The 26,736-nt window shown below is 51.2% G+C and overlaps 1 protein-coding gene across 4 annotated transcripts; it reads right to left on the reverse strand.

Moving 5' to 3' along the window:
- Positions 1–1,694: 1,694 nt before the first annotated feature.
- Positions 1,695–25,475, reverse strand: Lgals9 (galectin 9). Of its 4 annotated transcripts, XM_042282465.2 has the most exons (11): positions 25,279–25,475; positions 17,348–17,436; positions 14,386–14,587; positions 12,314–12,424; positions 10,686–10,781; positions 8,977–9,012; positions 8,316–8,366; positions 7,720–7,761; positions 6,824–6,912; positions 6,511–6,673; positions 1,695–2,260 (listed from the first exon to the last, which is right to left on the reverse strand). In XM_042282465.2, exons 1-11 carry the CDS (start codon positions 25,333–25,335, stop codon positions 2,114–2,116), a joined length of 1,083 nt encoding a protein of 360 aa, XP_042138399.1. In that variant the 5' UTR covers positions 25,336–25,475; the 3' UTR covers positions 1,695–2,113. The 4 variants fall into 4 exon arrangements, with proteins under 4 accessions (XP_042138399.1, XP_006977553.1, XP_076399081.1 ...); XM_006977491.4 differs by lacking the exon at positions 10,686–10,781 and having other exon boundaries at positions 25,279–25,415; XM_076542966.1 differs by lacking the exon at positions 8,316–8,366 and having other exon boundaries at positions 25,279–25,415.
- Between the last annotated feature and the right edge of the window lie 1,261 nt (positions 25,476–26,736).

Consider the following 26,736-nt stretch of genomic DNA (forward strand, 5'->3'; position numbering starts at 1 on the left):
AATTATGTGCTTGGGGACTGTGGATGTAGCTCAGTTGGCAGAGTGCTTGCTTACCTGGCATACACAAAGCTGTGGGTCTGATTCCCACCACGGTATAACCTTGGGCGTTTTGGCACACGCTTGTAACCCCAGTACTTAGGAGGTGGAGGCAGGAGGATCTGAAGTTTAAGGTCATTCTCACCTACATAGTGAATCTGAGACCATCTAAAAGAATGAGAGAGTGTTGGTCGTGCTCCGTGACCTGTTTACCGAGAGTTTAGCCAGCCACGATCCGGCACCTGCCAAGACAGGTGAAATTCTCTGCATGTGAAGCCTCGGTGTGAAGGGTACCACCATCCTCACCTGCCCGGGAGACTGGGGAACTCCAGACTGGAGACTGGGGGCTGGGGAGATGGCTCAGTTGGTAAAATACTTGGTATATGTTTGGATCCCCAGCACCCACATAAACTAAGCTGGGTGTGGCCCTGTCATCCCACTCCTGGGAAAGTAGAGACAGGCAGACCCCTGGAGCTCACTGGCCACCGGCCTAGTGAATCAGTGAGTTTTGGGTTCAGTGAGAGACCTGGTCTCATAAGATAAGGTGGACAAAGATTAAGGAAGACACTAAGGCCAGGCATGATGGCACACGCCTTTAATCCCAGAACTCGAGAGGCAGAGGCAGGTGAATCTCTGTGAGTTCGAGGCCAGCCTGGTCTACAGAGTGAGTTCCAGGACAGCTAGGGCTACAAAGAGAAGCCCTGTCTCGAAGGAGGAGGATGAGGAAGAGGAGGAAGAGGAGGAGGAGGAGGGACTCAGAATTGGCCTCTGGCCTCTATACACATGCAGACACATTCTCACTTGCATGTACATAGGCACATAAAAACTCTCTCTCTCTCTCTCTCTCTCTCTCTCTCTCTCTCTCTCTCTCTCTCTCTCTCTCTCTCTCTCTCTCTCTGGCTCAGTAGGTCTGGGAAGGACTTGATGCTGCTTTTTCTTTTTTCTTTTTTGGTTTTTCAAGACAGAGTCCTGGCTGTCCTGGAACTTGCTTTATAGACCAGGCTGGCCTCGAACTCACAGAGATCCTCTTGCCTCTGCCTCCCAAGTGCTGAGATTAAAGGTGTGCACCACCACCGCTGCCGCCGCCGCCGCCGCCGCCGCCGCCGCCACCGCCGCCGCCGCCACCACCACCACCACCGCCCGGCTCTGCCTTTTCTTTCCTTTCATTTGTCTTTATGTGAGACAGGGTCACACTATGTAGCCCAAGCTGGTCTTGCCTCAGCCTTGCAGGTGAGCAGCTCCCAGCTGGTGTTGCTGATCTGAGGTCTCAAAATTGATGGGGGCCTTGATGAGTTAGCAGGGTGCGGGGGATCCCTCGTGTGACAGGTCTCCACCCCAACTCCCTCTGCTGGGAAGCCCACAGCAGATCAACTCCTGAGCCCATTACCTCCCCTCCCACCCAGCACAAGCTGCCATGGCTTGCACAGCCTCTGCCCAGACCCTCCCCACCTAGGGGCTTGAGGTTGTTTACACAGAGGCCAGCATTCCTGTCAGAGACCCTGGGTCCCAGCCCCCACCCACTTACTCCAACACCTTGTGGGGTTTGGGAGGGGGACCCCTGTGAGCAAGTGTGGGCACCAACCTGTCTCCTCCCATTCCCTTTAATAGGTTCCAGAATGTCTCCAGACCCATTCAATAACGGAGCCGTCTCACATGTGTGTGTAAACAAGCATTATTATTTATTTTATGGGCACTGGGAAAGAGTGGGGAAGAACTAATGAGGACATTGGAGGCCAGTGGGATGCCATCAGGGTGGCCTTCCTACGGTGGGGTGAAGGGAAGGCAGGGTAAAGGAAAGGGCCCGAGAGGTTAAAGATCAGAGAAAGGGGCAGATCCATGGAGGTCACGTCTCTCAGTGTATAACTCACTTAAGAACAATGGGACTGTGGCTGAGATGCCACATAGACCAAGACATCCCCTTTGTGGAGGGAAGTGAACTGGGAGTTGCCCCTTCCCAGAACGCCTGTCAGAGGTGCTCTTCTGATGGTGGGATTGGGGAAGACAGGCCTGAGACAGAGAAGAGGTGACAAGACACACACAAGGTGCCCTAGCCCTCATCTCTAGCCAGGGACCTTGCCTATGTCTGCACGTGGGTCAGCAGGACGTCACCTGCCACTTCTAGACTGTTGATGTCTGGCAAGTTCTTCAGACGGTGGTAGTATTCACAGAGGTGTTGCCCGTTCACGGCTACCTTGAAGGCTTGAACTTCACATAGGATCCACACCTGGGGAGAGACACCACAACATTTGCAGGGCACTTGGGAAAGACACCAGGCTGGTGTCTCCCTCCCTCACCTCCCCTTCCTCAGGAACAAGCTTAAAACCTGGCCCTTGGCCAATGTGAATGGTTTGCCCTTCACCAAACATGAATGTTCTCTTTGCCTACTACATTAGCGTAGGCTGTTCCCAAGCCTAGAATGCTGTTCCCACCCTCTACACCTTCCATACAGGGACAAGTGCTGGTCCATCTCTTGCAATGACCTTCCATGTCTCTCTCACCTCCTGACCCCCACCTATTTCAGCCAACTGCCTACCTAGACCCTATCCCTCACCCCCATGCTCACTCTCCAGCTGAACCCTAAGCCACTAGGAACAGGAATGCTGGCTCAGGCTATCTAAGTCTCCAGTGTTCCATGCCTGGTCTCCTCTAAGTCATTTTCAATTAGACAATTGACACAAACGTTAAAGGATCATGTGACCCATGGTCACTGCTAACACTCATATCGAACTGTATAAGGAACAGGCTAATACTCATGTCACACTGTATGTGGGCACTATCCAGAGTATGCTGCAGACTCCGCCTGTCCCATCCTTTCTGCTCTATGAGATTCAGTCTTGTTAGGTCTTGTTTGCTCTCACTAAATTAAAAACCAAGCTCAAAGGGCTGGAGAGACGGCTCAGAAGTTAAGAGCACTGGGTTCACTTCCCAGCTCCCACATGGAAGCTCACAACTGTCTGTAAATTCCAGTTCCAAGGGATCTGATACCTTCTTCTGACTTCTGAGGGCCTCAGGCATGTGTGCACGTGGTGCACATATATCCATGCAAAAAAAAAACATTCATATGCATTAAAAACAAACAAAAGACCCCACAAAAACCTCAGCAGGGTATGGCAGCTCACATCTATAATCTTAGCAGTCAAAAAAAAAAAAAAAGCCAGGCTTGCTGCATGTCTGCAATTAATTCCAGCACTGGAGAGGCAGGAGACTGGGAGTTCAAGGCCAGCCTTGACTACATAGTGCAGGTGGCCATGTCAGAGGAGCAGCAGATGGCAGTTGACTTCAGAGTGTCAGCCCACCAGGAGGCGAATCCCTGATGGATGATAGGCAAGGCCCCAAGACCACAGACCCCAGAGTGTCTTTTGCTTCTGCTGTGCCTTCACATGTTTGCTGCTGCCATCTTTCTCTGGTATCTGACATGGTGTGCATGGGTGTGGGGAGATCCCCACTGCCTGTAAGGTAGTGTGTTTATCTCATAGAAAAATCCCATTCTACTGGGCATTTTTACCTGTGGATTATTATGAAGATGATTTCTTCCTAAGCTGTACTGTCTAATTGATGATAATAATAATGTTAGTCTAAATAGAGATTTGAATAAATTTTAGGAAGTGTCACACAGCTAGAACACAGGAGTTTCTATTGAGGAGCTGTACAGACTGGGGCTTAGGCTAATGATTAAGGAAAACAACTGAATCCCAGTAGTCCAGCTAGTTTAAATTCTTTTCATCTTAATGTTGGGAGAGGTGTTCACAGGTTTCAGAGTGCATACAGCTGAAACAAAGCTCTGAAAATAACTTAAAGTTAGACTAAGATGTTTTTGTCAAATAGCTTTGAGGTGAAAAACCCAAGAAGACAATCTAAAGTTTTAGAAAGGCACATAGTTGAGTGAGAAACTCTTTAAGGTCAGGGAACAAGAACAAAGAAGCCCAATTATTATTCACTGATGTGCCTTTCTTGCTAGGATTGGTTGATGACTAAAGGTGATGGATGATTAATTCCTTATAACCCATTTCTGCCCTCAGTCTCCTGGTATAAAAACTATTGATGAGTGGATGTTGTAGAATATTATTTTAAGACGTGCTACATTTGTTTATGCTGTAGAACATTTGTTTAATGATGCAAAGATGTATTACATTCTTTCATGCTGCGTTTGTTTAACTCTGTGAACCTATGTTACTGTTTGTTTGTTTGTTTTTCAAGACAGGGTTTCTTTGTGTAGTTTCAGTGCCTGTCCTGGATCTCGCTCTGTAGACCAGGCTGGCCTCGAACTCACAGAGATCTGCCTGGCTCTGCCTCCTGGGTGCTGGGATTAAAGGTGTGTACCACCACCGGTCAGTGAAGCTGTGTTACTGTGCCTGTCTAAAACACCTGATTGGGCTAATAAAGAGCCGAATGGCCAATAACTTGGCAGGAGAGAAAAGGTGGGGCTGGCAGGCAGAGAGAATAAATGAGAGGAGAAATCTGGGAAGGAGAGGGTCAAGGAGCAAGAGAAGGAGGAGAGGAGGACATCGGGCCAGCCACCCAGCTGCACAGCCAGCAACAGAGTAAGAAAAAAAGGTAGACAGAAATAGAGAAAGATAAAAGCCCAGAGGCAGAAGGTGGATGGGATAATTTAAGAAAAGTTGGCAAGAAACAATCCAAGCCAAGGCCAGGCATTCATCAGTAGTAATAAGCCTCCATGTGCAATTTATTTGGAAGCTGGGTGGTGAGCCCCCAAAGGAGTAAAGAGTAATAAAATAGCTAACAACAAGAGGATACACACCCTAAAGATTTAAAGTAGAGCTGACTGTTTTTCATGTATAAAAGTTTAGATTTGTGATTCCTTTAAGATTCCTCATAAGATTACCTTTCAAGATAAGTAATAAAGTGATTGGTCCTTTCTTTGTAACTACAAAATGCAGCTTGCCAGTAAAAGAATACCTTGCTTGCTTACACTGTTAATCTATAACAAGTTGCCTGGGTATGAATGTACGTGGGTTCTTGGGATAATTTGTTTTCATCTGTAATACATAAAATGTTTAATCACGTTAAGGGATATGGGAAGCATGCTGTTTTTTACTTGTATTCATTGTAATCCTTCACTTGAAAAATAGATTGTAACTGCATTGTAATTTTTATACTGCTTGAAAGATTTTGCTGGGGTATATAAGCTGTCAGGAAAAAATAGAGTTAGAAGGAACTGGAAGGAAAACATCAAGAATAAAGACAGCGTTAGAAGGAGGAGAAGGAAAACATCAAGAATGGGAGAAGGAAATCACCAGGAAAAATACGGAGTCAGGATACAGAGGAAGAATAAAGGAGACCATCAGGAGACAGTGTGAGCGCTTCACCCCCTCAGATAAAAAAGCCGGAGGATGCCAGCTCCGTGGATTCCCTTTGAGCCCTGTACTGCTCCAGGCTGGCCCCCCAGGCAGTGATAACAGAGCGAGCATGAGGCTAGCCTAGGTTACAGGTCTCAACAACAGTAACAAAACGCAAGCTCCTTTCTCAGCCCACAGAGCCCTATACTCTCAGCCTTGTGACAGAGATTATTGCCATCACATTTTCAAACGACGGCTGCACATTGCCCTGGGATGGGCCCAGGCATTGATTTTTCTTCTTTAAGCTCATGGGGTGATTTGACGTCATACTCAGGGTGGATAAGGCCTGCTCAGGGTATCAGGCTTCCAGCTGCAGCACTGGTACCACTCACAGAGTGCTTCCCCCAGGTGACACAGAATGGTATAAGCAAACGAGTGAATGGCAAGTCCCTCTTGGGTTTGATCGGTGCCAACTGGCCGGTGTGACCTCATGCAAGTGACCCGTCCTTGTGAGTGTATTTGCCCCTCTGTGGAAAGCAGGACAAAAGGCCCCAGAGTGTGGGGCTGCGCTCGGACTTATTCAGGAGCTGAGGCAGCGTTGAAAGTTTGAGCCCTGGCTGGGTTCAAGACCCAGTCTCAAAATAGCAGAAAGAAAGAAAAGAAGGAAAGAGGGAGGGAAGGAGGGGGAAGGGAGGGAGGGGAGGAAGGAAGGAAGGAAGGAAGGAAGGAAGGAAGGAAGGAAGGAAGGAAGGAAGGAAGGAAGGGAAATTAAGGGAGTGCTGGGAGATGGATGTGGTGGCTCAGGCCTGCAACCTCCACTCTTGGCCAGCTGAGGTAGATGGATCCCCTGAGCTCTAGGCCAGTCACCCTACAGAGTGAGTTGCAGGTGAGCCTGGGCTAAAGTGAGTCCCTTCCTAAAACAAAACAAAACAGAATGGGGGGCTGGAGATGCAGCTCAGTGGTATTGTACTTGCCTAGCATGCATGAGACTGTAGATCAGTCCCCAGAAGAGGGGGAAGGGGACCTCGCAGATACAAGCCCTTACTTCAGCAGGGACAGTAGTCATGAAACACCAATCTGTAGAATGGTCTCCCTTCTTTCCCTTCATATCCCAGATGTCTGCCCCCTGCGTCACAGACCCGTGCACGCCCCCTCCTCTTGCACCCCAGCATCTTACTGAGAAGCTCTGGCCACGAGTGAAGGGCATATTCCCAGGCAGCTCCCGCTCCTCAGGTCCCCAGGAGTTGTTGATCTGGGTGTTTCGGACTACAGCCTTCTCATTAAAACGGGGATTCAGGTGAAAAGCGATGTCCATCCCAGAGCGGAGGTTGATGTGGAACCTGGAATGGGCAGTCCACATAGGCCCTGTCTGACCACTGAGCTCTGGGCCCAGTTCCTACCCATCACCACCAGGTGGCTCAGAGCCAGAGGCTGGCCAGAACCACACTGGGAGCCTCGGGTCTCCCAAGAGCCCTGGAGGCCTGTCTTACCTCTGAGCATCAGGCAGGACCGTGCCTGATATGATGATGGACTTGGATGGGTAAAGCCCATTTGGGATGGAGGTGAACAAAGGTATAGGCTGTTGGAAGGGTGAAAACGAATCATCAGCAGCTGGACAGCTGCTGTGGGGACTCAGCACAGGGGGCTGTGGACTCTGGAGTCACGCCTGCGAGTCCTGCATCTTCTGGAAGGGACCCAGGTTATTTCCTTGGTTCATCAAATGTCAAAAGAACACCTTCCAGTGTTTCCTAAAATCCATTTCAACTGTCATGAGAGGGATTGGGCAGGGCACAAATGGCTTGTTGGGGTTTGAATGAGAATGCCCACCCCCAGATGCTCATGTATTTGAATAGTTGGCCGCCAGTTGGTGGCACTGGGGATAAGCTTTGAGGTATCAAATGGCTGTGCAATTCCCAGACTCTCTCTCTCTCTCTCTCTCTCTCTCTCTCTCTCTCTCTCTCTCTCTCTCTCTCTCCTCTCTCCCTCCCTCCCTCTCCCCCACCTCTTCCCCTCCTACAAATGTAAGCTTCCAGCTCCAGCTCCAGCTCCATATCTATCTGCCTGCTGCCATGCTCCCTGCCGTGATGGTCATGGTCTCTGAAGCCCCAAACGACACTCTTTCTCCTGTAAGTTGCCTTGGTTATGATGTTTATCACGTCAATAGAGAAGCGTCGAAGGCGGGTATAGAGTTTGCTCATGTTGAAGGCACCATTTTAAAGTTAAAAGCTCTATTCCACTGTCTGCTAATTTACATGGCTATTTGTAACTGTTTGCCTGGATGCGGGATCATGCAAGTCAGAGGATTGTCCGCCACTAAAGCTGCCCTTCACCTCTCAGCCTGCCCAACACCGGCTAACGCTCGGGCCCTCTGCAGGAAACCACTTACATAGGACATGTTGGGGTACACCACGGGCTGGATTCCAGGAGTCTGCGAAAGAGATCAGGGTTCCATACAGAAACGCAAGGTAAATAGCGGCCCACACTTCAGGGGGCCCCAATATCCAGTCCTTGAGACCTCCCATTCCCCTTCTCTGTCACACCAGCGTTTCTGAAACTTCTTGCTGTTTTCCTGGACCCATTATGGTCCCCTACCCTTCAGGCACGCCCCTTGCAGCCCCACCAACTTGGGGTCCCCCACCCGCACTGTGCTGGGGAAAGAGAATTAGACTGGCCTGGTCAGTAGTGCTTTGGCATGGACTTGACCTTAGTAAGCCAGCTAGAGGCTGGGGCCACCACACTCCAGCCTGGGCAACCGGAGGGCCAGTGTGTCTGCCTGTCCTACTCCTCTGAAGACTGTTCCTGAACCTCTGCTGTCCCGAGGAGAGTCTGAGCGCTGCCATCTTCCTAGCCAGCACGGGGCCCATCCCCAGCTTTCCCCATCTTCTTTCCTAAGCACACCAACTGTGTGACTCTAGGGAATTCTGGTTTTGATTAAAAGAAAGTGGTGGGGCTGTGAGATTAACCAAAAATGTTTAGACTTACATGAAACATCTGTCCAGGGGCACTGTGAACGGTGTGGATGACGGTTTGAGTCTGGGGGAAAAAGAAACGGGTCTTAACCAGCTCTCACCACTGTGAAGACTACTACCTGCCACCAGAGGGCGCTACATGATCCCCCCCCACCCTTAAGCCTGAACCTTGAACTGTAACTAGGGGCATCATTCACCACAGCCCCTCCCCAGACACTAGGAGTGTGGAGAGGCATTTCTCTACTGGAGAAGGTGGATTGCGAGAGTTCCACCCCACCAGCCTTGTTTTGCAGGAGGGAAGGGTGAATGTGTGGCTCCCTCTGGGGCAAACAAACCCTTTCAGATGTTCTGACTCACTTCTGCTCCCCGGTGCTGGGATTACAGCTGCGCACCCCTTTGTATGTGGCGTGCCGAGATTCAGACTGAGCCTTTGCAAACGCTGGACAAGCACCCCCACCAACGGAATTCATCCCCCAGCCCCATTTTCTATTGGGTCAGAGCCAGCCAAGCACACCTGCGACCCCTTCCCACCAACATCGCCGAGGCCTGGTGGGTGGGGAGTGTGGGTAGCCTTGTCGGCCCTCATGGGGGAGGCTCAGCCTGCTGCTCCTTTTAGCCCACAACGGGAGCCATATTGAAGAGGTTCCAAAACATAAAAAGATCAAGGGACTTACCATGGGTGGCTGGTGGACAGGCCGAATGCCCGGAGGCTGAGAAGGATCAAGGGAGGTAAAAGGAGAGATGTTATCTCTGGGGTCACATGGGGTGAGAGGTGACTTCAAACTCCAGGTGTGCTTCTTATGGTCGGCTGTACCTCCCTAGACACGTCACCTCCTTCCTGAACCTGCTGCACCCAAAGTCTCACCCTCGTGTGCACAGGGGGGTCAGGATTAAGGGAGGGAGACTGTCTCCTGGCTTCCTGAGGGATCAATCTGCCGACCATGTTGCTTCCCTGGGCCCCCAGAGGCAAGAGCCCCACCCCCCAGCTCCCCATTTCACCTGCTAGGTGAAAGTGAGCATTTAGTGCTCGCTCAGCACACAGCCTCGGTGCTGTCCACGGAGGGCGGCATCCCTGACTCCCATCTCTCCGGTGAGGCCCGAGGCTCTTAGAGGTTAAGCAACTTGTCCAGGCTAGCCCAGGTAGCAAGCGGGTGAAAAGATTCCTAATAGACCCGAGCTGGGTCATATTGTATCCACCACATCCTATATCCTCCCCAGGTAGAAGGGAGGTCCCTGCCCGGACCACCACGACCCACAGAGAGGTTAGTACCTAGGAGACCCTCTTTGCCCTAACCCCAATTGCCTGAGTGACCACAGAGAGAGCTACGGCCTTTCCTCCCTGCCCCCATCCCACCCCCCACCCCCACCCCCACCCCTCCAGCAGATCCTTCCCTCCTTTGCCCCCTATTCTCCCTGGCTGAGCAAAACAAAAACAAACAAACAAACAAACAAACAAAACAACAGTAACAACAAAAAGCCCCATGGCATGCCAGTACTGTGTGAGGGGCTAGCAACACACTAACGAACCAACAAGCCATGCCGCCAGTCTTCCAGGGGCTCCGGGGCATGAGGAAGGTGGGCGGCATGATGAAGACAGACAGACAGACAAAGGATGTTGTGACCGACCAGCACAAACAAGCAGGAAGTCCACCGTGACACCGGGTGGGTCAGAGAAGACTCTTGAGCGCCACTTAAAGAACTACAGGGTGATTGTTAGTTTGCCAGGGGCAAGGTGGACAGAAGGGGCAGCCTGGGCAAGAGAGAGGTGGCCAGATGAGCTGTTGGCGGTGGCATGGCTGAGCAGAGGTCGTGAGCTGGGGACAGACTAGGGAGTGTTCTCTTCTGTCTTGTGAGGGAATTGGCGCGTGTGTTTATTTGTTATGCAAGGTTCTGTTCTGTGGTTTTGTTCTATTTGTTTGAGACAGGGTCTCACGTAGTCCAGGCTGAGAGTGATCTTGAACTTCTGATCCTTCCGGACTCTGCCCCCAGAGTATTAGGATTATAGGTATCCACCAGGCTTTGGGCTCCGTTTAGAAAGACTTTGGAACCCAAGCCTAAAGATTTACAATGGGAGAGGGTGAGATGGAATGTGCTGGGTGAGGTCACCATGCAGCGGTGGTGCCAGTGGGTGAAAGGTACCAAGCCAGAGGTCATGTGTGTGAGGAGTTACCACAGGTTGGACCTAGGTAGCGGCTTTGGGGACAGAGAAGATGGAACGTGGAAGGACAAAGGGGGTAGTGACAACTCTGGGAGCTGGTGAATGCAGAGGACCCTGTGTTGATGTGACGGGGCCCGAGGGCCCTGGAAAGCTTGTTGGTGGGACCCGCCTCTGGGCTCCAGCTTTTGGCTACTGATGGACCTCCTGGCCGCACACTTAACTCACTTTTGGTTTGCGCCCCCTGGAGTTCTTTGGGAACTGGACGGGCTGAGAGAATTGCACTGTGGAGAAGACAGGCTGGACAGGGGCTGCAGAGGAGTTCTGTTAAAAACAAAAGCACGTCTGGGTGACAGGAAGCAGGGCGCCCGGCCGGAGCAAGGGCAGGCAAAGGGCAGGGGCTGGCTCCTGACGCAGAGGAAGGAGGCCAAGAAAGGGGTTCGATTGGAAAACAGGAAATGGGAGCATAAGGCCAGAGGGAAAGGGGTCCAGCATACCCCGGCTTTCCAGTTAATCACAGAGTATCTCTACATTATTTATTTATTTATTATGTTTGATATTTTGGTGACAGGGTCTCATGTAGCTCAGGCTAGCCCTAAACTCAGTATGTAGGAGAGGATGATCTTGAACTCCTAACCCCTCTGCTGTTGGAATTATAAGCTTGAGATACTATGCCCAGCAAGACGTTCAGATCTTGGAAACACATTAAAAATTTTAAAACAAGTTGGGTAATGATGGCAGCTTTAATCTCAGCACTCAGGAGGCAGAGACAGGTGGATCTCTGTGACTGTGAGGCCAACCTGGTCTACATAGCAAGCTCCAGAAAAGAGAGACTACATAGAAAGACCCTGTCTCTGTCTGTCTGTCTGTCTCTCTTTTTAGAAAAAAAAAAAAAAAAACACAGCTGAATGCGGTCCTATGTGTCTGTAATCCCAAGCTCTGAAGAGCCTGAGACAGAGGGATCACAAGGTAGAGCCAATCTGGGTTACACAGAACTCAAGGCCAGCCCAAGCTGCATAGTAAGAATCTGTGTTTAAGAGAAAAAAAATGGATTTTCAGAACTGGGCCTGGTGTTAGACACCTGTAATCACAGCACTGTGGAGTCTGAGGCAGAAGGGTTGACACAAGTTCAAGGCCAGTCACAGCTGTATACACTGCCTTCAAATAAATGAATCAATGAATAAATAAATAAATAAATAAATAAATAAATAAATAAATAATTGGTTTTCTGAGCTGAGCCCAGTAATATCTGTCTGTAATCCCAGCACTCAAGAGGCTGAAGCAGAAGGGTCATAAGTCAGAGGCCAGCCTGGGCTACAAAGTGAGATCATGACACAGACAACAAATATCTCACACACGAAACGTTTTTTTTGGTGTTTGTTTTGGCTTTGGTTTTCTTTTTCCTTTTTCTTTTCTTTTTTGTTTGTTTTTATTTTATTTGTTATTATTATTATTATTGTTATTATTATTATTATCAGGCCTTGTTTGTTTTTAACACGGAGGTCAAACAGACCCAGGCTGGGCTCCGGGAGCCATGCTCTGCCCTCTGATTTGGATTCCATTTGGTTCCCCAAGCACAAGCCCTTCTAGAACTCCCTCTAGAACATTTAGCAATAGACGGTTGCAGGGAAGGAGTAGCTTTGGCATCTTGGAGACCAAGGCAGATCGTTCATTATCGAGAAAGCAATACCAAGAAGGACAGAGGGACAGACAACAGGCAGACAGACACCAAACCAGGGAACCAGTGCGGCCCCAAAGCTACCGGGGGAAGATACTTGCTGGTTCCCTGTTGAGTGAGCACAAGCCCAGCTGGTCACTGTCCTTCAACCCCGGGACAGGTGCCAGCCGCTCCTGACCTGGAAGGTGATGAAGGAGAGCTGCAGGGCACCGGAGACAGCAATGGTGTCGGCGAGCTGGTAGGGTACGCGGTGTGGGTACTGCACAAAGAAGTTCTTGTTCACCATCACCTGCCGGAAGAGAGATGCTGTGAAGTGCCGGCCCGGGCCGCACCTGAGCTTCACATTCAGAAATAAAGACCTGAGCCCACTCGGAGGCAGGAGCCTCATCTTCAGTGGGGCACCAAGGACAGAGAGGGATATTTTTAGAGCTCTTTTATTTCATGTGTTTAGCTGTTTTGCCTGCGTGTATGTATGTGCACCACATGCATGCCTGTGATGCCAGAAGAGGGTGCTGAATCCCCTAGAACTGGATTACAGACGGTTGTGAGCTGCCATGTGGGTGTAGGGAACTGAACTCCGGATCTCTGCAAGAGCAGCCAGTGCTCTTAACCTCTGAGCCATCTCTCCAGTCCCCAGGTTTATCTTTTCATGTCAGTTAATTTTTTTTTAATTGATGTTATTGAAACAGGGTCTCATGTAGCTCAGGCTGGCTTCAAACTTACTATGTAGCTAAGGATGACCTTGAAAGCTACAGATGACCTTGAACTCCTGATCTTCCTGCTCCCATCCCCCAAATGCTGGGATTACAGGTGGGTACCACCGTGCCCAGTTTATGCAGAGCTTTGTTCATGCTAGGCAAGCACACCAACCCAGTGAACTATATCCCAGCCCTCGCCCGGGACAGTCTCTAGGTGTGCGGAGGATGCGTGTGAGAAGCACAGGAAAGGCAACCTTAGGTCGTGCTTGGAGTGCACAAGAACCCCAGTGTCGCACAGACAAGCTCAGGCGCGGACACACTCACCCCACCCCAGCCCAGAGACAGTACCCCCAGTTCCTCTGTAAAGACACTGCCTTTTAGCCTGAAGAGAACAATGTGGTCAACAGGTACATGGTGAGACTGGGGCGTGGCTCAGTGGCAGAGCACTTGCCTAGTGTGCGGGAAGCTAGGTTTGATGGCCAGCACCACAGAGTAGATGTTCCGAGGGACCTGCAGCGGAGGACCGCAGCTAGCTAACTTGGACTTTGGGACAAGCGAGGCTCTCTGCACAGGAGGAGGCTTTGAGATAGCTGGGGGTGTGGGGGTAGGGGTGGGGGGAGAAGGTCATATCTTTTCAGTGCTGGAGCCACTGCAGGGTGGCCCTCAATCCAGCAAGCAACCCCACACCCATGCATACAAGGCAACTCTAATAAAACCCAGTGGGTTATTGAGGGGGTTAAAAGACATGAAGGTAAGGAAGGCTTGTGGGGAGACAAAGGTTCCCGAGGGAGTGCAAGGGGGGGAGGGGGAGGGGAGAGGGAGGGGAGGGGGAGGGGGAGTGTGCGCGCTCAAAATACATTCCATATGTGTATGAAATTATCAAAGGATAAATACAGAGTTTGGGGGGTGTTTTGTTTGTTTGTTTGTTTTAGACACCTGGGGCCTAAAAGCAACACGGTGACAGATTGAAGTCTTATTGTTTGGGTGGGAGCTCCACCTCAACCCCTGGCACCCTGGCATCCCTATACCCAAGAGTCTGGAATGTTCTCGTGGAAGATCCACCTCAACTCTCCTCCGCCATCTCTTTCCCCAAATCGCCTCCTCAAAGCCTGCCAAACACAGCTCCTCCCCCAGAGAGGCTCTTGACCACTCCCACAGGGTATTTAAGTTGCATCCCAGAAAACAGACACGTGGTTCTTCTGGTCTCTTGTCCCCATCTCCTCTTTGGGGAGCTGGGGAATCACCCGGGAATGTTTTACCCATTAAACCTGGGATTTTCTAATTCGGTCTGATTTGGATTGCTGTGTCCGCGGAGAGGCTTGTCGGATGCGGGGGTGGAAGTGTGTGTGTGTGGGGACTTTCACTTATTTTCTGAGGAATCAAAGCAAAAGGTAGACCTGTAGATACTGGAGGCTGGAGTGTGTAAGGCAAAGGGCAAAAGGTCACATCTGTGCAGTAGCTAGGCTGGGGCCTGATGTCAGTGAATGTGGCTGTTAAAATGTTGTCCACCCAAGGGGCAGATTGCGGGGGTGGGGGTGGGATCCCCACTCACCTGGAAGTCTGACCTCTGCACCAGGAAGCAAAGCTCAAAGGGCACCCCCTTCTGGAAGGGCATCTGCATCTTCCTCTCCTCAGGCCCCCAGTGTCCTTTCTGCTTCGTGTTACAGACCACATACCCTCCATTTTCAAACCGGGGATTGAAGTGGAAGACAATGTCATTTCCGCTGAAGCCGGACTGAAAGTTCACAGCGAACCTAAGGCAGAGAAACGAGCCTCCTGGAGCATGGCTTGCTGCCCGGGGCGGACAGAACCCTTCGGACCTCCTCCTCAGTTAGCGTGTTTGGGCTCATCTAGTTCAGACTTAATGTATTCGTGTAGTTACGGCATTTTGTCCTTCCCGTATTCTTTTCTTAGAAAGTTAAGTAGACAATTAGGGAAAATGACACTAACAGTAACAATAAACACATCTTTTGTCCCCGGCTCTGGTCACGGGACACAGAGAAACCAAGCTGGAACTGGGCTGGACCTTGGTAGCCAGCACTCAGGGCTGGTGCTATGCAGCCTTCCGGAGGAGAATTGTCATCAACTATCTTACTCAGCTGGGCATCGCGTGCGACACCGTTGTCATAGTTGGTTTCAGTTGTTGACACATCTGGGAAGGCGGAGCCTCGACCAGGGAATTGTGTCTAAGGGCTGACCTATGGGCGTGTCTATGGGGTGTTTTTCTTGGTTATTGGTGGATTAGGAGGGCCCCGCCTACTGTGGGCGGTCCATATCTGAGCAGGTGGGCTGGGGCTGCATTAAAAAAAAAAAAAGTAGCCGGGCAGTGGTGGCGCACGCCTTTAATCCCAGCACTTGGGAGGCAGAGGCAGGTGGGTCTCTGTGAGTTCAAGGCCAGCCTGGGCTACAGAGTGAGATCCAGGACAGGCACCAAAAACTAGGCAAAGAAACCCTGTCTCGAAAAAACAAAAACAAAAACATGTAGCTGAGCAAGCTAGGGGAAGCAAGCCAGGAAGCAGCTTCCCTCTGGGGTCTCTGCTTCAGTTCCTTCCTTGGCTTCTTTCAATGATGGATCGTAACCTATATGCCAAATAAACGCTTTCCTTCCCAAGTTGCTTTTGGTCAGCAAGCTTTATCACAGCAACAGAGAGGCAAACGAACACAACTTCCATCTGGCCAGGCAAGATGTATATGGTGGTAGTAATGGCCCCCATGGACTCAAGTATTTGAAAGCTTGGTCATAGGGAGGGGCACTATCAGAAGGTGTGGCCTTGATGGAGGACATGTGTCACTGTGGGTTGGGCTTTGAGGTCTCATATGCTCAAGATATGCCCAGTGTGGCATACAATCTCCTTCTGCTGCCTGTGGATCAAGACATAGAACTCTCAGCTCCTTCTCGGGCACCACATCTGCCTGCATGCCACCATGCTTCTCGACGTGATGATAATGAACTAAACTTCTGAAACTGTAAGCCAACCTCCATCAAGTGTTTTCCTTTACAAGAGTTGCTGGGGTCATGGTGTCTCTTCCCAGCAATAGAAACCTAACTGAGACAGTGTCCCCCTGGGTCAACAGTGGCAAGTTTGTTGTGGTGGTATCGACTACTTTCTGACTGGATTTGAGGTGGGAATTCACATCTGGTACTGTAGACCTGGATAAAAGCCTGCAGCTGGAAGGTCTTAGGCCCTGGTGGAGAAACTAATACCATTGTTTTGCTGCATGGACACAATGTGCATACAAAAACACCTCTACATGATCATGTTTGTGCCTGTAGATCAACGCTGCTGTCAGCTTTGGGCAGAGAAACCTCTTTTTGCAATGGGCAGTGGTAACTGCAGAAAAAGTGACAGCTATCCCTGGGCATCAATGGTAAAAATAAACAAAAACGGACATGGGCCATCTCTACCGCCCCCTTCTAGTTTCACAGAACATCGCAGAAGAGAGGGCAGAAAGACTGCTCGGATTACAGGTGTGCACCACCATGCCCAGTTTATGTAGTTCTGGGATCTAACCCAGGGCTTGGTGTGTGCAACATAAGCACTCCACTAATGCAGCTACATCTCCATCCCTGGGATCACTCTTGACAGGAACTTGAAAATATCTCCTAGGACTCAAAAATTGATAGGGCTGGAACTGGAGAGACAGCTTGGAGGTTAAGAACATTTCCTGCTCTTCCAGAGGACACTGACTCGGTTTTCTGCATCCCTATCAAGCAGCTCATAACTGTCTGTAACTCCAGCTCCAGGGGGATCTGACACTCTCTTCTGGCCTCCTCTGTCACCTGTACACACAACACACTTGTGCGCAGACACACACACACACACACACACACACACACACCCCTAAAAAGAAAACTACACAAAGCTGCGGTGGAAACTAACGGAACTTTTCTTCTTGTGGCACCATTTCACAGTGTCAAGAGTGCTTCCTGCTGCTCTGGCCCTGCTGCTACTTCCCTCCTCAGACTGTGAGCTCCCTGGGAGCAGGATGCTCCCTGGGAGCAGGGTGCTCAGGGCCCAGGAGTCTAAGGAGCCTGTCCATGGTGCCAAAATGGCAGGAGGTATGGGACGGCCAGCTCTCCACAGTCTGCAGCTCCTTGGTTGCTGAGGCTGAGATTAACATCAGTATTGTGGCGGTTTGAATAGGAATGGCCCCCAGAGACTTGAGTATGTGAGTGCTTGGTCCATAGAAAGTGGCACTCTTAGGAGGTGTGGCCTTGTTGGAGGAAGTGTGTCGCTGTGGGGGCGGGCTTTGAGGTCTCATGTGCTCAAGCTACACCCAGCGTGACACACAGTCTCCTCCCGAGTAGCCTGCAGATCACAATGTAGAACTCTAGGCTCTTCTCCAGCACCGTTTCTGCCCGAGTACTGCCATGCTCCCCATCATGACGACAATGGACTAAGCATCTGAAACTGTGAGCCAGTCCCAGGGAAATGTTTCCTTTTATAAGAGTTGCTGTGGTCATGGTGTCTCTTCACAGCAATAAAACCCTAAGACAAGCGTCATCCACGTACTTATCTGCAAAGGGCTGGACGATCCCGTGAATGGTGATCTGAAGTCCCTCCTGCAGCCCTCCTTGGATTGTTCCAGAAAAGGGGACGGCCTGCAGAGGGGAAATGGAGAGATACCAGTTGGCTGGCGCCTGCATGGTGTGGCAGTACCCAGTTAGGGCTGGGGGGGGGGCATGGTCATCGAGGAGCTAGAATCCCAGCCTCACAGACCGGAGGGTCCCTCACAGAAGCAAGCCCCGTCCAGTTCATTACAGTCATTCTGAGAATATCAGAAGACTGCCAGGTTTCTGAGGCGTGACTGGCAGCCGACCTCCACCGTCGGGGGGAAGTGACAGCTGTGGAACCTACCCGAGTGAAGCAACATGCAAATGGCCTGCAAGGTAAGGAAGGAACTAGAATGGGGTGAGGGCTGCTGTTACCAAACCAAGTTCCTGAAAGGCCTCAGGGTTCTGACGAGGGACCCACCATTCTGTTTTGGACCGCAAACAATTTGTTCCTGAGAGGGAGGTATCCCCTCCCGCCACCATGTAACAATGGCAGCCAGGACCTTACCCTCCAGGCCAGCTCTGCTGTGAGTTGGTGGAGGCAGCCTCGTTCCTGAAGTTCCTGGCTCCTGTTCATGCTTGCCCCAGAAGCCTGTGAGCCCCAGTGTTCCCTCCATCCCAGGCCCTGCCAGAAGTCTGTCCATCAGGTCTCTCCCAGATCTCCCTAAAGTGGCCTGAAGGAGCACTGGGTCCCACTGAGCGTCACAGTTTTAGAGGCAGGAGGATTCCAGGTTTGAACCCTCGTCATTGCTCAGTATCTGTGTGGCCTTCCAAAATTGAGCCTCTCTGCCTCCGTTTCTTCATTAGTAAACAGGGATGAACTACCTCCCTGCTGGCTTCTTCACGAAGCTGGTATCCCTCTGCCCCCACTCGCCTTGCCTTGTGCTCTCAGAGCCAAATCCCCAAACTGATGACTGCCAATGTCCAAAATGCCTTGTATACCAAGCGTGGCTCTGCCCCTTGCAGGGTCTGTTCCCTGGCTGATTCCCACATCACCCCAGGGTTTTTAGTGGCCTTTCCAACACCTTCTTTGGGTCAACACCCTATGTAAGTTAAATACTCCAGGAGCCAGGAAGGTGACAGAGCTGAGTGAAGCGGCCAGGCAGGGCACAACAGGAAGTGACGGGGATTGGGAGAGAGTCGGCCTCACACTGTTTAGCAGGGCACTGTCCGCTCAGCTCTAGTGAATGGTCATCGCCCATGCCCAGTGCCGGGGGAACGAAGTGGGCAAACACAAGACACAGTTTTAGTACCCTGGGGCCCTATTTGGTTTGGGACTGTGCACACCCCATCCCTTCCAACACTTCACTGGGCAGCCTCGCTCCTCCACCCGCTTGCGCTGTGCACGTACACCCCTGTCCAAACAATGAAGCTAGAAACCCCAGAAGTCTCTGAAGGCTGCACCTGCATCAGGCTGGCCTACTCCCCTATCTGAACAATAGTGTAAGTTTCTCTGGTAACAATCAAATCCAGACAGTTCCTATTCAAATGTATCCCCAACACATTCACGTTGGAAGAAAAGAAGGGTTCGTTCAGCCTGAACTGATTTGGGGTACGTGTGCGGCAAAGCGAAGCCGTCAAAGGGGGAGGCTCGCTTACCACCCCGTGCCTCTGCGAGAGGGAAGGGACATGCACAGCCGGAGCTCATGAAGAGATGACCCAAACTATCCGTGAAGGCAGAGAAGCCCTTAGACCACACCCCAGCTCCTCCTCCTTCTCCTGAACCCCGTAAAAGGAAGTCCTGCCGACAGCTGGGCCCTGGAGTACTCCGGCACACCTCGGCCTAGGTCGTGGTCCGTTCGGAGCGCCTCCCCCTCTTACTAACCCGAAGCATTGCTTCAGATAAAGCTGTGTGGCTTCCTCTGCAAATCCCTGTGAGCCTCTTGTTTTGAATTCTTTGGATAAGATGCCAAAAACCTGGAAACACCAACCACAGATAGCGGGGCTGCCAGACTTTCACAAGAACCCAGAAATCGGGACAATGAGGATGATTTTATGTTCTAATTCTGGGGTGCTGGGGACTCCACACAAACATATAAGAATTCTTGTCAGGTGGGGTCCCGCACACCTGTGATCTCAGCACTTGGAAAGTGGGTGCTGGGGGATCTGAGTTCAAAATTAATCAGTTAAAAATTCATCCTGTGCCGGGCGTTGGTGGCGCACGCCTTTAATCCCAGCACTCGGGAGGCAGAGCCAGGCGGATCTCTGTGAGTTCGAGGCCAGCTTGGGCTACCAAGTGAGTTCCAGGAAAGGCGCAAAGCTACACAGAGAAACCCTGTCTCGAAAAACCAAAAAAAAAAAAAAAAAAAAAAAATTCATCCTGTATTGCAGAGATATGTGAGAGAATATTTTCAGTGAAATATGACTGAAATATGACTGGTGTTGTTTTGAAATAAACTGAGATTGGAAAGAAAGGTATAAGAAAGCAAGCAAGACAGGTCTTGGGATGGCCGCCCGCTTAGGACACTTCTCTGCAGGCTCAGATTAAGTTATCGCCTGACAGCCCAACAGAAAACACCCACCCACCAAATTCAACCCACTGCCCGTTAGACCACAAATGCTGGGCCAGTAGAGGGATCTGCCATGACTTACATCCCATCTAGGACCTTCCCTAGGATGCTAAACTTTTAGCATGCGTCAGTTCTCAAGGCAGATGGATGGACTACAGGGTCAGCTTCCTAGACACAGCTTTTATGGCCTACCGAGCATCTTCAATAATCTCCTCCCTCCTAAGCAAAGAGACCCTCTCAATAATACGCCCAGAGACCTCTCCACTCTAAACTTAGACCCTCCCTCTAAACCCAGAGACTCTCCACTAAGCTCGCCCTCCCGTTTATGATCAGCAACCCCTCCCCTCTAAAGTCTACAGATTTAAAGAACTTCCTTCTCCTGTGGCTTGCTGTTCTTTGTTTTATGTTGCTGTTGGATCTCCACGCTCCAGTTCCTCCAGCTGTTAGCGGCTGGCGTTATTAAGGAATTTGATTGTAGAAACGCGTGTCAGCTCCTGTCTAGAGATAACCAACACCCCAGCCAGGTTCTCCTTCCTTACCTAACTGACGCTGCCTTCATCCTTGAGCTGGCTGGCCACCCAGAACCTATGGAAGCCTGTGGTGGCCCCTCTCCCTCCATGAGGAGTCTCATTCACACCAACCCCAGGTCATCCTGTCGGGGAGATGTTGTCTCACAGCTCATGTTGGCTCTGTCACAGAGTGTTTCCTGGAACAGATCACAGCTTGCCTGTGTCTGAGTTCCTCTGTCACACCCTCACCTGTGGTGTGTGAGACCAGTCAGCCCAAGGGCCTTGTCACTGGCACAGCAGGAAACATTTTGTTGTTGCTTTGCTTCTTCTATGAGGCTAGGGATCAAACCAAGGCTCTCAAAATTGCTAGAGAAGCACACTTCATTGTATCCCCAGGCTGACAGGAGAAGACTGTAAGGGTCCTTACTCCTCCTGGGGGCTGCGGGCCAAAGAGCACAGCCTGCTTTTCCAGAGGCCCCAAGTGAGATGCCAGAATCCACACCAGGCAACTCACAACTACTTGTAACTCCAGCGCCGGAGGATCTGATGCCCTCCTCTGGCCTCCTTGAGCACCTAACACATGTGACACACACACACACAAATAAAAACAAACCTTTTTAAAAAAGAAACAAGAGCCGGGTGGTGGTGGCGCATGCCTCTAATCCCAGCACTCGGGAGGCAGAGGCAGGTGGATCTCTGTGAGTTCAAGGCCAGCCTGGGCTACCAAGTGAGTTCCAGGAAAGGCGCAAAGAAAGCTACACAGAGAAACCCTGTCTCAAAAAACCAAAAATAAATAAATAAATAAAATAAAATAAAAAAAATAAAAAGAAACAAAACTCCTCCCCTCTCCTGAAATTTTCCTCAGAGCTTTTGCTGGCGAAGAAAGACTGGATACTTAACCCTGCTAACACTCCTGGGAAGCCTCGAGATTTGGAGACCAGAAAGCACGTGAGATGGCTGTGGGTCACCTACGCACAGAAAGACAGAGGCAGAGGAAGAATGGACAGAGGTCATGGGGGCAGGACAGTACAGCTTGGTCTCGGAAGTATCAATTGCCCCAAAAAAAGCTTTGTGAAATTTCAGTGTCTTTTGAAACAATGTCCTACAGCCCAGGCCGACCGTAGCTGAGGATGACCTCGAACCTCCCGCCTCCACCTCTTGTGTGTTGGGATAGCTGGTGTATACCACCAGGCCCGGCTTAGATCTTAGTATCTTAAAGGGTGTCCCCAAATTCTGAGGCATTATTTTAACATGAGTGGGTCTTATAAACAGGGCTGTTCGTGTCTCAGCACAGACTGCAAAAGACCGGAAAGAACCTAAAAGTCTGCTCAAAGGAAAAAGCCAAATAAATAATGCTGTTTGAGAATGATGCAGGAGGGATGCCGTTGGGAACTCTGAGCAAGGATGTGGAATGACACTACCTACACTTATTTACTCACTTCGTGGGGTCGTGGAGGTCAGGAGCTGCAGGGGTCAGTTCTCTCCTTCCACCCTGTGGACTCCAGGGACCAAACTCACGTCACCAGGCCCAGCGGCAAGAGCCCTCTCCAACTGGGCCAGAACGAGGTCGTTTGTATAGAAAGTGGGAGGGGCGGCTAGCTGTACTCTGTTACTAATTTGTAGATAAACTACCTCTTGAGAAATCCTCCAAGACTCCGGCGGCAGGAGAGGCTGCAGGGAGGGTCTGAGTGGCACCCCTCACCCACCCCCACCCTCGGAAATGGCCCGGGACCTGGGCATAGGTTGATTTAGGTGTCAAAAACGACTCTGCAGACGTGCTGGAGTCTCTTGACGTGGGGTGACTGTCAAATTACCCAGCAGGCCTTACGTAACGACCAGTATCCTTATAGGAGGGAGGTCAGGGGATCGGGCTCTGAAACAGACTCAACGCAAGAAGAGAACTGATCTGGTGAGACGGATCAGTGGGTGAAGGGCACCTGCTACCAAGCCTGATGACCCCAGTTAGGCCCTCAGGACCCGTATGGTGGATGGAAAAGACTGACTCCCCAAGGTTATCCTCTGACCTCTGCCACACACACGCATAATAAACAAACAAGCAAACAAATAGATAAATAATGTTTTTTTTTTTTTTTTTTTTTTGATTTTTCAAGACAGGGTTTCTCTGTGTAGCTTTGCGCCTTTCCTGGGACTCACTTGGTAGTCCAGGCTGGCCTCGAACTCACAGAGATCCGCCTGGCTCTGCCTCCCGAGTGCTGGGATTAGAGGCGTGCGCCACCACCGCCCAGCTAAATAATGTTTTTTTAAAGAAGCCTGAGCTGCTGCTGCTGGGGCGGGGCAATGCTTGTCGCTGGGCATTAAAGTCAAGGGCCTTCCACATGATGGGCAGGTAACCCCAGAACTCGAACTTTCGGTTTTGAGACTTCTGTCCTCCCTGAACAGTGATAGAACAAGGTGTTGAGTTAAACCTGGGGATCCAGGTTACTGTGGAATTCAGAACGTCAGTGAGTCAGTGAGAGATCTTAGCAGGAAATAATGGGCCCTCCATTTGATCCCTGCTGCTGCTGGGAGGGGCGGCCAGGTACTGTCCTTGTTGTCTTTTTCTCAGGATTTATGATCCCCTAGGTCTGGGCTCCCATCTCCCTGTTCTAGTCCTGACCCTGGGCAAGTCACTCATCTATGTATGTCCTCGTCCCTCCTGGGATTAGTGGCACAGTTGGCAGCCTGAGCATCCTGAGGAGATGAGACAAGATGCAAGAGGGACGTCCCTGGTCCAGAGGGGCCCTGCCTGTGCAAATGTTTGCCCTAAGAAGAATGCACCCTCCTCCCTGAGCAGACCTGTCTTCTACTCAGAGACTAGGGCCTTCTGCTTCAATTTCCCACTGGGACGTGCAGAAGGCGGAGCTCACTGCTGGGTAGCTCAGTGATCCACCGGGCACGCAGTCCAGGGACCAGCAGTGGGGACACCAGTCTGGTATGCTCTCAAGTCAAAAGGCCCAGCTGTTTCAGAAGTTCAAAGACCCTCCCAGTGCCTGTCCTTAAACAGCTGGCGTCACTTCCCTAAGCGTCCCAACAGTCTTAGTTTTAAGCGTTTTTGAGGATGGAGAAACGGAAATGTAGAACCTTCAGTAACTTGCCCAAAGCTAGACAAGACAGCTGGTTGACGACAAGCCTGGGATTTGAACACTAGAACTCATGTTCTCAGCCATAGGTGTCATCGGCTTCCTCTTGTGAAGAAGCACATAAATATCCTTGGCCCCTGGCTTGCCAGGGTCACCCAAGGGGGCCATCCTGACTAGCTCCGTCTTCTTCTGGGCCCACAGAGGAGTCTCATTAGACGTGGGAGTGAGCAACCGAGCCTGGCCCTCGGGCCATGACGGTGCTGTTCCTCAGCGGGACAGAAGTCTCACAGCTTTTGTACCCTGTCAGCATTCCAGTAGACATGTGGCCCAGGTGCAGAAGTCAGTGGACCACTGAGTGAGAGTAGCCACGAAGAAGGAAGTGTGATGCCAGTGCTGTGGGACGGGGGACTGCACGAGGCCTCCAGAGCTGGGGTAGCAAGCCCACTCTGTCCCATTCTGCCCTTGAAGGCCCCACGGAGGCTCTGGACATCCCCTTCCAGCTTTTCCCCACCTCCTTCCCTCCAGGTCCCAAGTCAGAAGCCTGGACAGTGTGGCTGGGGGCACTGACCGCTTCCAGGAGCACCAGGCAAAGCCCAGAGCCCACGCTAGAGTAAGCTTTGATGCCAGGCCCTGGCAGCCAGCTCACCCACAGAACCCTGTGTCTCCCACCCTGCACACAGTGGGCACGCTGCAGAAGGTCCCTGGGGGCACTCACTTCCGTTTGCACGGCCATCTCCCTGTGAGCACCCCTCTTCGGGGAATAAATCAAAGCACTTTGACTCACTGTCACTCACCATCTGAGGACATGCCGCAAGACCCCCCCACCCATCAAAGCTCAGTTTCTCCACACACAGGGGAGCTCCTGAGCTTCCCAGGGTGTAAACAAGGCTACCTGCAGACCGCAAAAAAAAAAAAAAAAACCACGCAGCAGCCCTTAGCACACCACGCTGAAGGGCAGTCCCTACCACCTTGCCCTTCCGCACACATTCTGGAGGCATTCCTGGGTAAATTCTGACGTGGTCCTTGGAGGACAGACACCTCTTCCCAGCTGCCCCCAGACCACACCCAGAACACCTACCATGTTCCAGGTGCTGTGTAAACACCCACGTGTACTAACTGCTTTCTCCTTGGCCCAGCCTCGGGAGAGGGACTCAAGTAGGATTCCTATTTTACAGATGTGGTAACTGAAACCCAGAGAGGAGAAAGTACCACGTGTGAAGTCTCCTAGTTTGTAAATGACTGAACAGAGGTCCTCTCAAAAGTAAGTACCTGCCGGGCGGTGGTGGCGCACGCCTTTAATCCCAGCACTCGGGAGGCAGAGCCAGGCGGATCTCTATGAGTTCGAGGCCAGCCTGGGCTACCAAGTGAGTCCCAGGAAAGGCGCAAAGCTACACAGAGAAACCCTGTCTTGAAACACCCCGCCCCCCCCCAAAAAAAAGTAAGTACCTTAAGTGTCCTGTGGTTGGCTGGTACCTGACCACCCTCCCAGAAGCCCATCTGCATCTCCATATAAACTATCTCCTTTCTAGATGCTACTAGGCAGCTTGGAACAGGCATATATTAGTCTACCACATGAATCATGGTGAGTGGAACCCTTGGATCCCGGGAGGCACAGTGTGAGCTTTGACACAGAGAGCGGCATCAGGAAGACCCTGCCTGGTGTGTTGTGTGTGGGGACACCCCACCACTACCCACGCGGCTCAGTGGTCTCCTCAGAGACCCAGAGCAACTTCCCTGGATGTGGCAGTTAGCTCTACCCTATGTGTCCCACGACTGCTCCCCACAACTCACCGGGTTCACGTAGGGGGGTTGGATGCCACAGGGAGGTTGGGTGTTGAAGAAAGCCATCTCGCCTGCCTCAGAGAAGCACCACTCTCCCTCACAGCTAGCAGACCTCTGCACAGGGCGGGGCTCAGAGAGGAAATAGAAACCTTAGCCACTTGGCACTGACTCAACAGGGAGGAGCCAGGAGTCAGTGAAGGAAGTGTCTGGAAAAAATAAAGGGAATGTCAGAGAGGAGGGCTGAGACTGGGACTCGGGGAGGGCACGGGGTGCTCCTGCTCTGACGCTTCGCCTCCTCCTCCTGTGCTCTGCCAGGAGAACCAGCCACTCGGAGTTTCTGAAGCTTCACAGTGACAAGCATAGCGAGGAGGAGTTCCTCGACAGCCTTGGCCAGAGCATGTGGCTGTTCTTCTGAGTGTGGTTTCATCACCACATCCAGCAAAGCTCAGGCTCCGCTTTCCCTGTGTGTGGGAAGCCGTGGGGAAGTCCTGTTGCATGCAGTCCACTGTGTGTGCAGAGAAAGCGTGCTCAGAAAGTTTGAGGGGCACCAGCGAGGCTGCACGACTCTTTACGGGCCGTCTAAAGTCTCTACGAAGATCCAGGCTTTCCAAGAAGTATTTCTCCGTGTGTGAAAGCCGAACAATGTAGGAAGAAGTATTTTTGCAAGAAAAACACCCCCACCGAGACTGTTAATGTGGAATATGGGGGTGCCCTGGGAACTTCATTTCCAACTGCCTGTGAATTTATCTGTTCTCTTCTCCTCGTCTCTCTCCTCCTTTCCTCAGGTTTGGGGCGAGAAGAGGAAAAGCAGTGAATACAGTAGAATATCCCAAACAACAAGGAAGAAGACCCAAGGGAATATTTGAACTAGTTTTCAAACTAGGCATGATGGCACATCGCACAACCCAGAATGCCTTGCCTCATGCATACCTACCTCCTCCCCTCCTCCCTGCCCCATTCCTTGTCCGACACTGTCATGTAGGCCAGGCTGGCTTTGAACTCATTATGTAGCCAAGGATGACCTTGGACTTTTTTTTTATTTAATTTTATTTTATTTTACAATACCATTCAGTTCTACATAACAGCCACAGATTCCCTTGTTCTCCCCCTTCCTGCCCTCCTCCCCTTCCCCCCAGCCCACCCTCATTCCCACCTCCTCGAGGGCAAGGCCTCCCCCGAGGACTGAGATCAACCTGGTAGACTCAGTCCAAGCAGGTCCAGTCCCCTCCTCCCAGAATGAGCCAAGCGTCCCTGCATAAGTCCCAACCTTGAACTTTTGATCCTCCAAAGTGCCTGGATTATAGGTATGGGTCACCTGCCCCCGATGGTGCTGGGGATCAGACCTAGGGCTTCCTAAATGCTAGGCGACCACTCCACCAACTACGCTACATCACCAGACTTCCCCGCCCAAAACAAAAACAAACAAACAAACAGAAAACCCCTGCCCTTGTGGCTTAGGTTATGAAT

Source organism: Peromyscus maniculatus, chromosome 8 (assembly GCF_049852395.1).
Source record: "Peromyscus maniculatus bairdii isolate BWxNUB_F1_BW_parent chromosome 8, HU_Pman_BW_mat_3.1, whole genome shotgun sequence".
NCBI lineage: Eukaryota > Metazoa > Chordata > Mammalia > Rodentia > Cricetidae > Peromyscus > Peromyscus maniculatus.

Excerpts from the sequence above, each read along its gene's own strand:
- Lgals9 (XM_042282465.2), bottom strand. The coding sequence starts at position 25,335 with ATGGCTTTCTTCAACACCCAACCTCCCTGTGGCATCCAACCCCCCTAC. Across the intron at positions 8,367-8,976 it reads CTGTCCACCAGCCACCCATG|ACTCAAACCGTCATCCACAC; the intron begins GTAAGTCCCTTG and ends TTTTTCCCCCAG. Across the intron at positions 2,261-6,510 it reads CTCGTGGCCAGAGCTTCTCA|GTGTGGATCCTATGTGAAGT; the intron begins GTAAGATGCTGG and ends GTCTCTCCCCAG.